Source organism: Hipposideros armiger, unplaced genomic scaffold (assembly GCF_001890085.2).
Source record: "Hipposideros armiger isolate ML-2016 unplaced genomic scaffold, ASM189008v1 scaffold_18, whole genome shotgun sequence".
In the NCBI taxonomy this organism is placed as follows: domain Eukaryota; kingdom Metazoa; phylum Chordata; class Mammalia; order Chiroptera; family Hipposideridae; genus Hipposideros; species Hipposideros armiger.
In genome coordinates this window covers 2,838,706-2,853,296 of record NW_017731368.1, presented here as the reverse complement: position 1 = coordinate 2,853,296, position 14,591 = coordinate 2,838,706, and the positions used below count along the sequence as shown (strand labels likewise).

At 48.2% G+C, this 14,591-nt stretch overlaps 1 protein-coding gene across 1 annotated transcript in view; it reads right to left on the bottom strand.

Annotated features, from left to right (window-relative positions):
• The window catches only part of SCAP (SREBF chaperone), a 56,828-nt gene that overhangs the window by 10,972 nt on the left and 31,265 nt on the right, over nt 1-14,591 (bottom strand). The window contains exons 3-4 of the mRNA XM_019632548.1: nt 10,108-10,237; nt 303-460 (exon numbers count right to left, since the gene is read on the bottom strand). Coding sequence (XP_019488093.1) covers nt 303-460; nt 10,108-10,237 — 288 coding nt within the window. The remainder of the gene's footprint in view (nt 1-302; nt 461-10,107; nt 10,238-14,591) is intronic.

Sequence of the window (14,591 nt, the reverse complement as noted above, 5' to 3'; positions counted from 1 at the left end):
GGTGACACAAGTCAACGGGCTCTCAGCTCGTCACAGGGTCGGCCCAGTGGACACCTCTGTCTGACACCTGAGGACAAAGCTCAGGGCTCTATCTGTGCCATCTGCCTAGGTCCAGGGGGAATGCAGCCACAGTGGACCTACGGGACGCTGACAGATGCAAAGCTGGCTCCCCCACCAGCCTTCTCACTTGTTCGATTTCTGTAGAGCTGGGTGGCTCAATGGAGTTGAGGACTGCACCCTCTCTGCCGTCCTCATGGGATTCAGAATGGGATTCAGGGGGCTGGGGTCCCTTGGAACGATACCTGTCTCGCAGCACGTGGTTCCGGATCTCCTCCACCAGCTGGAAGGCTCGGGACAGAGGGGAGCGGAACACATCTACTGCCAGGAGGTTCTTGTGCCAGGGAGACACTGACGACTTCACAAAGATCTGCTGGACATAAGCCACCGGGGCACCCACATACTGCAGAAGAAATAGGGGAGGAGGAGCTAGGTCAGCTCAGCACAGGATGGAGACACATGGGTCCAGAATTCATACTGAGCATCCACTACGCGGCCCAAGGGACAGGCCTTCAAAAATGAAGGCGTCGACAACGGGCGTTTCTTTTCCCATTTATGAACCGCTTTCCTACACATTTCCCAGTAGACCAGGGTCAGCACACTGTGGCCCACAGGCTAAATCAAGCCTGGCGCCTGCTTTTCTGAATCCAGTTTTACTGGGACACAGCCACGCCCACTCTACTCGTACTGTCCACGGCTGCTTTCACACACTCACGGCAGAGACCCTGACCCAGGAAGCCTAAAACCTCCACCATCTAGCTCTTTATGGAAAACACCTGCTGACCTTACAGCAGGCCATCCCTCCGAAAAGGGTGTGAGTAGTCTTATTGATCCTGGTTCTGGCACTTGCAGATCAGCAGGGTTTGAAGATCAAAGACTCCATTTTATTTATTTATTTTAAAGATTTTATTGGGGAACTGGGGAAGGGAACAGTGTTGAAGAATTGGGGAAGAGGAACAGTAAAGTTGTTGTCCTTCAATCTTAGCTGTGGAGGGCACAGCTAGCTCAGTTCCAAGTCCAGTCGCCATCTGGCCGGCCGTTGTTAGCTCGCAGCCGCTCAGCTCAAGGTGCTGTGTTCAATCTTAGTTGCAGGTGGGCGTAGCCCACCATCCCATGTGGCAGTCGAACCAGCAACCTTGTTGCTAGAAGCACATGCTCTCACCAGCTGAGCCATCCTGCCACCTGTTGGCAGCTCAGCAGCAGCTCAGCTCAGGCGTAGCTCACTGGCCCATGTGGGAATCGAACCGGTGACCCTGTTGCTCAGAGCTTGTGCTCTTTACCAACTGAGCCACTTGGTCGGCCCCAAAAGACCCTATTTTAAATCCCCACTTTCCAACTGCATGGTCTTACAAATGTTTGCAACTTCTGAGTCTCAATGTTCTCATCATGAAAGGGGGATAATGACATTCCCCCCACAGCATCATGAAGATGCAGGCACATTCGCACACCACTCCCACTCACATGCACACGCACACACACCACACTGACACACATTCCTACACAGGTATATAAACAGCATGCAGAGATTAAGTGTAAATGGAAGTCTCAGCAATAAACAGTTGTGGCACATCATTTCACTGACCCCACGACTCTCCTATGAGAAGCAAGGTGACTGCCTAGGGTTTCACAACTCGAGCAGGGTGGTGCAAGGACGCAAACCCAGGTCTCCTCACTGAACGTCACGCTTTTCCCACTAGAACTTATCGTGGGCCCTTAAAAGGCTAGCAACAGGCACTTAAGTGACCAAAGTGTTCACACGTGTGACAGGCGAGGAATAACTGCCAGTGATGGATGTGTCAGGGAGCACCCCCAAAATGAGGTACAGGTTAGCGTAGCAGGGCTGCGGCCAGGGGAGGCGCTGAGTGGAGCCATGAGACAGGGAAGGGTTGGTGGCAGCGGGGCAGGGAGGGCCTCTGAGGAGCACAGCCAGCCTGCACAGCATACAGGGGCAGTAACCAATGGCAGCTGGAGTGACAGGTGGCTAGGAGGACGCCTGACGGAGCTGTCTGGATTTTAACCAGCTGACCAGGAAAAGCGCGAGTATCGCTGACAAAAGCAGTGCCCTGGAAGATGGCCCTGGAGTTGTAGTGTCATCCAAGTGCAGACAGAGACAGACTGCCCACAGCCATGACGCACTGCGAGGCGCAGGCTGAGGGCTGAGGGGGCTACACCCCTGCCTGCAATCAGGACACCAAGGGCAGCTATGCAGATGAAAGGAAGGCCATTTAGCCACTCGCCACTCGATGATGCCCTACTCCAGGATATCGCACGAGCAGGGGTCACGATGCTGAACACACTGCAAGATAAGGCCTCCTGGCCCCCTGGGTGCCAAGGAGCAACCTGAAGCAACCCCCTGAGCCTTTGTGAAGCTCAGATTTATGAAGCCGTGTCCCGGCGAAGGCTCTGGGGACAGAAGGCCTCACCCACTTTGTCCTCTGCACCAGACTCAGCCCTCCAGAAGCTGCCAGGAGGTACAGAGGTACCTGGGCGGCGCTGGCTGCCACAAGCTCTGACCCAAACAGCAGCTCATCAACTCAACACATCACATGGGCCTGAGAGGGAGAGGAGCCGCCCAGAGCCCAACAGCTCTACAATGAGAGCCATTCCCAGACGATCATCTGCAAACCCTGTGAAGGACACAGTACATCACCCAGGGACAGCATGGCGCAGTGGAGCCTCCAGCCCAGGGTTGGTTCCCATTGCACACAGACTGGGATTCTGAACGTACTACCTCCTCTGCCCCCTGCTCTTCTCGGACTCTCCCCCTCCCCCTCAGGCCCACTGAGCCTGTGCAGCTGAGCTCTGAGTCAGTTTGCAGGCACGACAGCTCCCTGGTGCTCCAGGCCATCTCCAGCCCCCTGCCCACCCAGGCTCCCTGTCCCAGCCAAGGCCATTCAGGCCACCACTTCAACAAAGTACCAGTGAACATACTTGAGAATCAGAGCTCTCTTTCTGGGCTCCAGGGATAGTACCAGGAGTTCTAGGAACACCCTGCTCCCCAAATTTACTCAGATTTCTGCTTGGCGGTGCATATATTATTACCACCATCGTCATTTTTAAGGGAGAGGATTGTGGCTTTCATCAGGTTTTCTCAGGAATATGTAACCCCTTTGCCTTAGACACCTCTTTCTCCTATGACCTGCCACCAGTCCTGGGTCAAGTCCACTGCTCATTTGTTGTCACTGCCCAGCTGGTAAGCTTCCTCCTGCCCAGCCTCGCTCAGCCTTGACTGGACCCCCCTCTGCTGCCGGCTCCATGCATCCTCACCGACTTCCGACGGAACTTTCCAAGCAGCTATCCCACATCTTTCCAACTCTTTCGAGATCTTGGTCCCGTCATTTGATACGACTGTATCAAACCCATATCCAACATCCGCGCCCTCAGCCTGCCTCTTCTAGGCATCAAAATTCCCTTACGCTGGTTTATTCAACAGGCACCGGCCTAGCTCTCATCATTCCCAGCAGCAGCCCCTAAGCCAAGTGGTTTATTTGGGGGTGCAGGAAACACAGGGAGGGGAGGAGGGCCACGAGCAGGGAAGGGGAGGCAGCCAACAAAGGGCGTTACTGCGCAAGTGGCCTCTGTGGAGAAGTGGGTTTAGCTGAGTGACCCCACCTGGAGAGGGGAGTGAGCTATTACCTACCAGCTCCTGCAGTCACTGGCTGAGGGCTGCTCCTAGGGCCACCAATTCTTGGGCCTTCTGGGCCATAAATCCTCTGACAAATGAGATGCAGACGCTGGCGGCTGGAAGGCAGGCGGGCAGGCACGAGACGGTGGCCAGGGCCGGGGGCAGGGCCCTCCACTCACTGTGCTGGGCCCTATCATAACTCCTACTTGATGAATTCAAGTGAGAAACAGACATGGAAACAGATGACACGCACTATCTGAGGTGCGGGACAGAGGGAGCACAGGGGCCAGTGGAGTCCAGATGCCCGTGGGCACAGAGGGATGTCCCCTCACTAGGTGGAGGCTGTGGCCCCAATGATCCCCACCTCCTGGTGCCCGTGTGTAACCCCCCCTTGAGGGGGCTGGACCTGGTGACTTGCTTCTGAAGAACAGAATACAGCAAAAGCGATGAGCTGTCATGTCTGAAATTAGGTTACAAAAGACTATAAGCCTTGAGGACATCACCCTAAGTGAAATAAGCCAGTCAGAAGAAAACAGATGTAAGTGGTTCCATGCACATGAGGTACCCAAGCAGTCAAATTCATAGAGACTAAAAGTACAATGGTGGTTACATGGGGCTGAGGGAGCAGGTGATGGGAAATTATTGTTTAACGGATACAGAGTTTCTGTTTCACAAGATAAAAGGACTGATGGGGACAGACGCTGGTGATGGCTGCACAACAACGTGAATGTATTTAACACCACTGAACTGCACACGTAAAAATAGTTAAGATGGCAAATTTTATATTGTGGGTATTTTGCCGCAAAAAAATAACTGGAAGAAAAAAGACTACGGCTCCTCCGCTGCCCCGCTATTTTGGAGCTACTCCTCGGATGGAGTCGCCATACTGTGAGCTGCTCCAGAAAGTTCTACGCGGCAAGAAACTGAGAGGGCCGTCAGCCAACTCGCAGCGAGAAATGAAGTCCCAGCGCAGCGGCCTGCAAGGCGCCTGTGCCTTGCAGCTGCCTGAGTGAGCTTGGAAGCAGAGCCCCCGTCAGCCTGTGAGACTCTAAACTAGAGGCCCCCGATAAGAAGACCAAGGCTCAGAGAGATAAGAGGATGTGTCCGAGGACACAGCTGACAGGCAAGAGCCACATGAAGGCCCGGGCTGGCCAGTGCCCAAGCCTGTGTTTTCCTCTATAGCCAACCTGCCCGGGTAGCTCTAAACCACGTGAGTCCCCACGTGAGGACACGACGGAAAGGCCCAGCACAAGCAGTGCAGGACGGAAGCTGTGTTCTGGGGACCCGTGACCACCAGTGTTCACACGACGAGACCCCTGAACAGGGCTCCATGGAAACCCTGTGTCCAGGCCCAGGCAACACAAACAGCAATGCTGGCCCTGGAAGCCCAGCCACCCCAAGCAGGGCTTGCATGAGCGTCAGGTTTTGTGGTGACCTGGTCTAGGGGAGCCAGGCCAGTGCAGGAGACCTCAGGCTTAGGTTTTGTTGTTTTTAAAAACACAATCCTTCCTTCACATTTTGAAAGAGCAACCTAGAGCCCTAGGCATTTTACCTGTCCACTGATACCGCTGGGCTCCCTTCTGAAAGGATACAGAGGACGCCGGTCACTCAGCTCTTCTGGGAGACAGGGCCCCTGACTGTTGTCTTCTAGCCCTGGGCAGGCTGGGGTTTGCCCAGCGGGGGAAGGGCAGGCTCAGGGGAGCCACCTGGTTTCAACTTCTAGCTCCAGCCTGGCTGTCTCAACACCCGCCAGCCCGCCCTTCCTCACTGAGGGAAGCGGAGCTCTCCAACCTCACCAGACAGATCGCTGTGAGGCCCACCCGCACGTAACCATCCAGCAAAGGAGCTGGCCAAAAACATGCTAGTCACATCTACTTACATCATTCTGTCTTGAAACTATTAAGATTGGATTTGGTATCTCCTTACAATCAATCCCTCCACCCCGTTTCATATCCTCCCCTACCCTTCACCTAGGCATCATCAACTCAGTCTCCAAGTTTCTCTGAGTTCAATAAGATTGATCTTCTGATCACCACTGCCTCTAAGGGAATGACTTCTCACTGCCTGCAGAATTAAGGTTTAAACTCCATAGTCCAGGATTCAACGTGGTCCCACCTACCATGCTGCAAGAAAAATGCCTCACTTCACACTCCCTGTTTCCTCAATAAGCCGTGCTATTTCTTTATTCAACAAGGAACCTTACTTGAGCACCTACCTACTACGTACGAAACATTGGACTATACAAATTTGAATGAAATATGATACAGAGCACAGAGGAAGCAGGGTACACATCTGCAGGAGAGCTGGGAAGGCTTCCTGGAGAGACTGACATCAGAGCTAAGGGTAAAGGGCAAGGAGTGCAGGCCTGGTGCACACCCAAGGGCAGTGCAAGCGCAATCTTCGTTCTCTGCCTCCCAGCTTTGGCCAGATCTGATCAATGACAATGGTGATAACCACAAACATTTGTGGAATGTAAGTGATAGGCCACGCACCCACTAAACCTCCGCATTCTTTCACTTAACCCTATGGCAATGTATAATGTAGGTATAATTATTATCCCATTTCAAGAGTGTGGAGACAAGGCAAAGGTGGTAAGTGGCATGCCCCAGGTCACACATCTGGGAAATGGAAAGTCTATAATTTTTGCTTTGCTCTTCTCTTCCTCTTGCAAAAACATCCCCCTTCCTAAAGGGAACTGCCCTCCCCCTAGCCCTCAAGGCCACTGATGACAGTGAGTCCAACACAGGGCGGGCCTAACTCAGAGCCCAGGGCCTGGCAGAGCTGACTGAGTCCTCCCTGGAGGCCACAGAAAGGTGCAACTGTGGGTGCAGCCATCATCCCACGGGGGGACACTTCAGCAAAAGGGGAGACAGAGAGCTATATAGAAAAAGTCATCTCCAGCATACAGAAAGAATTACAATTCAATTAAGAAATCAAAACAACTGAATTCAAAATGGGCAAACATTTAAACACATACTTCACAAAGGAAGATATTCAACTACAGTTAAGCGCTTGACATTAGTCATCTGGAAAATGCAAATTAATACCACAATGAGATTGCTCTACACAGCTATTAGAAAGGCCTTTTTAAAAACCCTACAGTACCAAGAACTCTACAGAACAAAACTGAACTTTAGTGTACAGAAATTTAAAAAATAATTTAGGAGATTAATGGATGTGAAAAGAATGACATTTCACCTCCACAATCTTCCTCCGAAAACCCCATAACCCCATCTAATCTAGAGAATGACAGACAAATCCCACCCAGGACACTCTACAAAATACCTGACCTGCACTCCTCAAAACTGTCAAGGTTATCAAAAACAGGAACGGCTGAGAAATCCCTTGCCAAGAGAAGCCTCAGGAGACATAAGCTAAATGCAACGTGGTACCCAGGTCAGGATCTCGGGAGAGAAAAAGGACAGTAGGTAAAAAGGAAATCTGGTTTCCTTAGTTTTCCTGAGACAATTTCTCAGACTTTCCTTGTTTTTAATGACCTTGGCAATTTTGAGAGTGCCGGTCAGGTATTTTGTAGAAAATCTCTCAACTGGGATTCATCCGATCTTTTTCTCAAGATTAGACTGGGATACGGGCTTGGGAGAAAGGCCACGGAGGTGCAGCGCCCTTCTTGTCACACAGCAAGGGCTCCCACTGTCCACCTGACTTTTCACTGTTGATGGAGACACTGCTCAGCCTGCTGAAGAGGTGGCTGTCAGCAAGTGGCTTTCCTCCCCGCCATACTGTCCTCTTTGGAAGGAAGTCACCACGCACAGCCCACACTTATGGAAGGGCGGTTAGTTATACCTCCATGAGGGCCAAGTACCGTGTTTCCCCGAAAATAAGACCGGGTCTTACATTAATTTTTGCTCCAACAATCTACATTTAGTCATTTATTCATGTACAAAAATTGACATTTATTCAAACAGTCATGTCTGGCTGACGATCTTTGGGGTTTATGTTTGGGGTGGGGCTTATATTACAAGCATCCTGAAAAATCATACTAGGGCTTATTTTCCAGTTAGATCTTATTTTCAGGGAAAGGTGATATCTGCAGAAACTCTTTAGAATTTTTTGCTCAGGTCTATTCTCCCACGTACTTATTTATTCAATCATACGGATTAAGATATTTGTTTTACATTTTGGGTTATAATCAATACTACTTTATTTTGTTACAAACTATATATTTTTTTCCAGCGTCAGCTGCTGGGAGCTCTTCCAGGTGGCCCCTTTGTCCCTTTGACATGTATTGCATTTATTTTAAACTGACATCTTTGTCTTTTCTTCCCAACCAGACTGGGATCTCCTTGGGGGCAGGGAGGCTGTGTGTGTCCCCTAGGTCATACTGCTGCAGACATGCAATAAACGTGTTGAATAAAGGAAGGAACAGGGAATGGAGGACACTGGGTCCTTGTGGGGCAGGTACCTGCGCTGTGCTGCCCAGTGCCCAAGCCTCCTAACTCCTCTGGAAACCATCCTCTTTCATTCCCAGCCTGGTGATGACACCAATCAACAAAGCAGTCTTCTCGGCCACAGGATCTGGGATGGGTACAAGCAGGTAACGCCATTCAGAGCCAACCGGGCACCTACCCTTCCGCCCTCTACTGGCCCGGATGTGGCAAGAACATGGAGCTGAAGCTGCTGGAGCCTGTTTCAGGGAGACCACGAGCAGAGCTGACCCAGAGCTGAGAGACGGACTCCTTCTCAGGCCCAAACCAGGTTGTCCTTGAGTCACCCTGCCCCTGGCTGTGAGTTCTAAGCCCCAAATTCTCTTCTTGCTTATGCTGGTTTGGGTTGAGTTTTCTGTTCCTTATAACTAAAGTCATCCTTACCATTCTTGCATCGCTGAGCTGCACTTTTATCATGGACAGTCAATGGAGGCGAGATAACTGACCCCTGAGCTGTATGACACCAGGTGACTGCACCGAGGCCTGGGTCTCCTTCTCTACCCTTCAGGGGATGGGGGCTCCAATCAGAAAGAGAGAAAACAGACACTCCTCTGATTCCTGAGACGTCAAGTTATTTTGTACACCCACTCACTATGACCATCTCAGACCAAAGGAGGGCACTAAGTTTGAGCAAACAAGAAACCCTCCTGATGTCATTAGAGATCAGGCCGTGAAATCTACCAGTCACAGAACACCCACAAAGAAAGAGCACCTTCCTGTGACTGGGAGCCACGACTTCCATTAGGTGGTACAACTGCATCAAGGGGTCAATGAAGGTGAGAGGTGTGAGCCAAGAAGGTCGCACGGTCAGTCCGGCTGGGGCCCAAGTTACAGAACTGGTTCCTGCTAGCATCGGACCATGCGCCCTCTGACCTTCAGGGACAGAGTCCCGTTAAGCCGGCTGGGTACTTCCCACTGATACCACGTGCAATTTCGCACGTACCTATCTCACCAGTGAGTGACGTGTCTATTTCAGCAACGGTAGAGCCATATTTATAACGAGTGACCTGGCTGCTACATTACTGGAAAAAGATACAGGAAAGGATGTGCCAGGAGTGTCGGGAGGCGGTGGGAGAGGAAGCGCTGGCCCCTGAGCTGTGGTTTCCTCCTCAACAACAGACTCAGCGAGTCCGGCACCATCCATGAGACCAAAGCACAACAGGTGCAGGGAGACGCCCCGCCTGTCACCTGGCAGGTAAAAGGTTTAGAGACTAGCTAATCATGCTTGTAAGATTTCCGAATAACGAGTCCGGAGTTACGGTGAGTCAGGTCCGGCACCTGAGGCCCTCAACGGAGACACTGTTTCTTCCTCGTTCGCATCAGTGTTCAGCTCAGTGACAGGCCACTGAGAACAGTATGGTCCAGAAAAAGCAGTAGGTTCAGGGCTCAGGAGACCTGCAGTCCTAACCCAGTGCTGACCCCATGTAAACTGAGTAACAGGCACTGCATCCCTCCGGGCCCCAGCTTCCTAAACTGTAAAAGAGATGAAAAAAAAAACAAAACCAACCCTGCACTTTTTACCTGAATGGATTGTGAGGATAAAAGAGGACCCAACAGATGTGAAAAAAACCAGGTGCACACTGCAAACATTAGAGAGTGTCGAGGCTGTGAGGACAAGACTTGCTCTAGGGATGGTCGCTGGTTCTCATGACCCCCTGGAGCGAGGAGGAGCTGGCCTGTTTGCCAGGGCCCTGCCCGGCGCCTACGCACCGTGTGTGAGCAGCCCAGGATGTGAACCCAGACCCAGCTGCCCACGGCTACCACCACAGACCCCCGTTTTCCTAGCATGGTCACACTTGGGGGCCACTTGGTGTTTCTTTTCAGAACAGGTTATCATTAAATGTGTAACTAAATATGGCTGGTGTCTGCAAAGCAGTTCAAGGGCAAGTATTCACCAATCAAAGGCTCACCCCCCTCACTCGCAGAGCCTGTGCCTCAGCCAACCCCTGGGGCTCCCTCAGCGACACGCTGAGCACCTACCCACTCCGGCTGCTCGCTAGGCTCTCCTGGTTTGCGGTCAGAGGCCACATGTGGGGGCGCGTAGTCCTTCACAGGGGTGCTGAACTCCACGGGGCCTGTTCCTGGCAAGGGGAGTTTCAGCAGTGGGTAGCTGGGATGAACAAAAAGGAGAGAGGAGTTAGGAAAAGATGGGTGATGCAGTCCCTGCTAGGACTGTGCAAATGTACAAAATATTAGAATCATAAAACTTCAGCGCTGGAAGGAAACTTAGAAGCCACCTCAATCATAATTTTTTCAAACTCATTTTTAATCACAGAGAGCTTACAAGGAAGCCCAATTCATAAGATAGACTGATTTTTAGAACTATAACAAGGCAAGATACTAAACAAACTTCTTGTCAAATGAAATATAAGACAACAAAAAACCGGAGGGAAAATATGATAAGGACCCTAATTCAGATTGCTGGGCAACTAACTGTTCCAGTTTGAAGGGACAGACCATGAAAACTGTGTGTAACACACAGAGGCTGTGGTGCACACCCGACTGTGCTGAACAGAAGTCAGTGGACTCACCATGCACAAAGGAAAAACCCTGGCCTTACATTAAAAAGCTGAAAAATGGACGTGCATTTTGTTTCCGGTCTCACTTCTTTAAAATACTTTTTTTTTTTTTTGAGAATTAACTTTTAGCTAGCACAATGCACAAATCTTAAACAGTACAGTGAATTCTGACATATGCATAACCCTGTGTAAGCACTACCTAGATCAAGCGACAGAACATTTCCAGAACCTCAGAAGGCAGCCTTGTGACCCCCGCCCAGTGAAGAGCAACCCCCCAAACTCCTATTAGAACTTCTAACCATAAATGAGTTTTGCCTGTTTTTAAATGGCTTACAAATGAAATAATCGATAACACTTGTGCACTCCTGCAACTGGCTGCTTTCACTCCAATTATATGTTAGATTCATCTACACTGATGCGTGCAGATCGTTCTTTTCCATAGATCTGTACTTTCCCATTGAGTGAGCCGATTACGTACAGTACAGTTACTATTCGAGGTACATGTGGCTGTGTCCAGTATGAGCTAGTGACAATAAAGCTATTACCATTGTTGTTATATATGGCCTTTGCAGACTGTAAGCACTCATTTCGGTTAGGTATGTTCCTGGAATGAAATTTCTGGGTTATAGAATAAACATATGCTTAGCTTTTGTAGGCAATACCAGTTTTCCAAAGTAATTGTACAATTTTATGTTCCCACCAGGGATGTGATGGAGTTCCAACTGCTCCAAATCCTTGCCACCTCTTGATACTGTCAGTCCAACTAATTGTAACCATTTAGAAGAGGAGGTAGTGATACCCCTCAGTGGTTTTAATGTGTAACAATGCTGAAAATTCTTTCATATGCTTTTTGGCCATTTGGATAGATCCTCTTTTGTCAAGCACTTCTTCAACTCTTTTGACTGTGTTTTTAATTGGGTCAACTGTCATATTCTTGTTTATTTATAGTTCTTATATATTCTAGATATGAGACCCAAGTCCCTTTCACAGCTGTAAGTTTCCCTTCGTACTATTTTCACTGCATCCCGTAAGTTTTGGTATATTGTGTTTTTGTTTTTACCATCTCAAGGTATTTTCTAATTTCCCTTCTGATTTCTTCTTTGACCCACTGGTTGTTTCAGGATGTACTGTTTAATTTCCACATAGTTGTGAATTTTCCAGTTTTCCTTCTATTATTGATTTTTAGTTTCATTCCACTGTGACTGCAAAAGATACTCTACGATTCCAATCTTTTTAAATGTATGAAGACTTGTTTGTGGTCTATCCTGAAGAATGTTCCATGTTCACCTGAGAAAAATATGTATTCTGCTGTTGTTGGGTGGAGTGTCTATGTATGTTTGTCAGGCCCACTTGGTGGTTCACAGTATTGCTCAAGCCCCCCGTTTCCTTCCTGATCTTGTCTGGTTCTTCCACCCATTCTCAGAAGTGGAGTTCTGTACTCCACTGAAGTACTTCAACTACTGTTAGAGAATTCTCTATTTCTCAATTCAATCTGTCCATTTTTGCTTCATATACAGAGGGTGCCAAAAAATATATACACACTTTAAGAAAGGAAAACTCTTTTAAAATTGTAATACTCAATATATACCGATAACAAAAGATAAACACAAGTCACGTTTGACTTCTGCAATGACAAGAGGTGCTCAAAGTGGTTACCATCAGCGTCCAGGCACTTCTGATTATGGTGAACTACTGCTTGAGCAACATTGACCAAAGTGTCCACTTGTGTACATCTTTTGGCACTCCCGGTATTTTGGGGCTGTTGTTTGGTGTATATGTTTATAATTGTTATATCCTCTTGATGTGTTGAAGCATTTATCAGTATACAATGTTTTTCTTGGTCTCTTATGACCTATTAAATGTCTGATAATGATACAGCCACTCCAACTCTCTTTCGTTAGGCACAGAATATCTTTTTCCATCCTTTTACTTTCAACTTCTTTGTGTTCTTATATCCAAAGTATAGTGTGTATCTAAAGTTTCTTGTAGACAGCATATAGACGGCCTGTAGATAGCATATAGATGGATTCTGTCATTTAAATCTAATCTGTCAATCTGTTGGGTTTTTTTTTTTTTAAAACAATTTTTATTGGGGAATTGGGGGAAGGGGAACAGATAAGTTGCTGTCCTTTTGTTCTTCAGTCTATTTGTGGAGGACGTTGCTTCACTGGCCCAAGTTGGCACCATCATTGCGCTCTTCCCGGGCGAGGCAGACCAGTTGCCGGCTTCTGGACGGCCGCTCACAGCGGCTGCTGGCTGCTCACACTGGCTGCTGGCTACACACGGTAGCCCATGGCAACCCACTGCAGCAGGGGCTGCAGCCTACGCCATCGCTGGCCACTCACGGCAGCCCAGCTCCAGGTTGAGCTGTTGTTCAGCATCTTAGCTGTAGAGGGCAGTGTCACTGGCCCTCATATGTGGGATCCGAACCGGGGCCCTCTGGCGTCCCAAGCCAGCTCTTAACCAATACGCCACTCAGCAGGCCCTGTCAATCTGTTTTTTAATAGGAGAGTTAACCCACTTATATTTAATGTGATTACTAATAAGGAAGGATTTACTTATGCTATTTAGTTGTTTTCTGTAAGTCTTATATGATTTTTGTTCCTCAATTCTTCCATTGCTGACTTTTTTTGTATATGGTTGATTTGGTAGTACTTGGTAGTGTGCCACTTTGATTCCCTTCTTTCCTTTTCTGTATATTTTTAAAGTTAATTTCTTAGTATTTACCTTGCGGATTATAATTATTAGCAACCTGTAACAATCTAGATTGAATTGTGTTATAGAGGGTCGAACAACAGATTTGAGCAGAGAGAAGATCAGTGACCTTGAAAATAAGACAACTGAAATTATCCAGTCTGAGGAGCTTAGTTTCAATAGAATGCAAACATTCTGTTTCTATATATGTCTCTCCCCTTTTATATTATTATTGTCACAGATTACTTGAAGTATTGTACGCCCATTATCATAGATTTAAAATTATTGTTTAATACATTTGCCTTTTAAATCACAAAAAACAAAGAAGTTACAAAGCAAACCAAAAGCACAATAATACTGGTAAACTTTACTAGTGTTTTTTATTTTTCTTATGGTTTCAAATGACTGTCTCGTGTCCTTTTATTTCAGCCTGAAAGGTTTACTCTAGTGTGTCTTGTAGGGCTGGTCCACTGGTAACAAATTTCCTCAGCTTTTGTTTATCTGGAAATATCTTAATTTCGCCTTCATTATTGAAGAGTCGTATTGCAAAATATAGAATTCTTGGTTGAGTTTTTTTTGTTGTTGTTGTTGTTGTTTTTCCCCATTCAGGACTTTAAATATGTTATCCCACTGCCTTCTATCCTCCATGGTTTCTAAGAAGAAATCAGCTATTAATCTTACTGAGAATCCCTTGTACGTGAACAGTTGCTTCTCTTTTGCTGCTTTCAAAAACCAAAGTTCAGCTGTTCAGAGGTAGGTGTCAAGGGTTGTCTCCAGACTTGGCTAAGGTTCTGCTGCAGACAGCTCCACATAACGCACGGGCTGACACCTAGGCTCTGACTGCAGAGAGATGTCACGGAGCCCAGAGCGAAGACCGCTCACAGGAAAAAGGCAGGCAGTACATTTTATTTATCTACATTCACTTTCCACAGAGTAGCTGCTCAAAACACACTGACTAAACTAAAGGCAGCCTGTTTCTCAAGGTCTGAAATATTAAAAACATCTGTGAATTCCAGGAGTGTAAAAATTCCAGCAGGATCCAGCAGGAAGAGAAAGAAGGACAGCACACTCCACAGCATCCACTTTCTTTCTTTTTCCCCCCAAGATTTTATTGGGGAATTGCGGGAGGGAACAGCGTTGGGGAATCGGGGAAGGGGAACAGACAAGTTGCTGTCCTTTTGTTCTTCAGTCTAGTTGTGGAGGACGTCGCATCACTGGCCCATGTTGGTATTATCATTGCGCTCTTCCCGG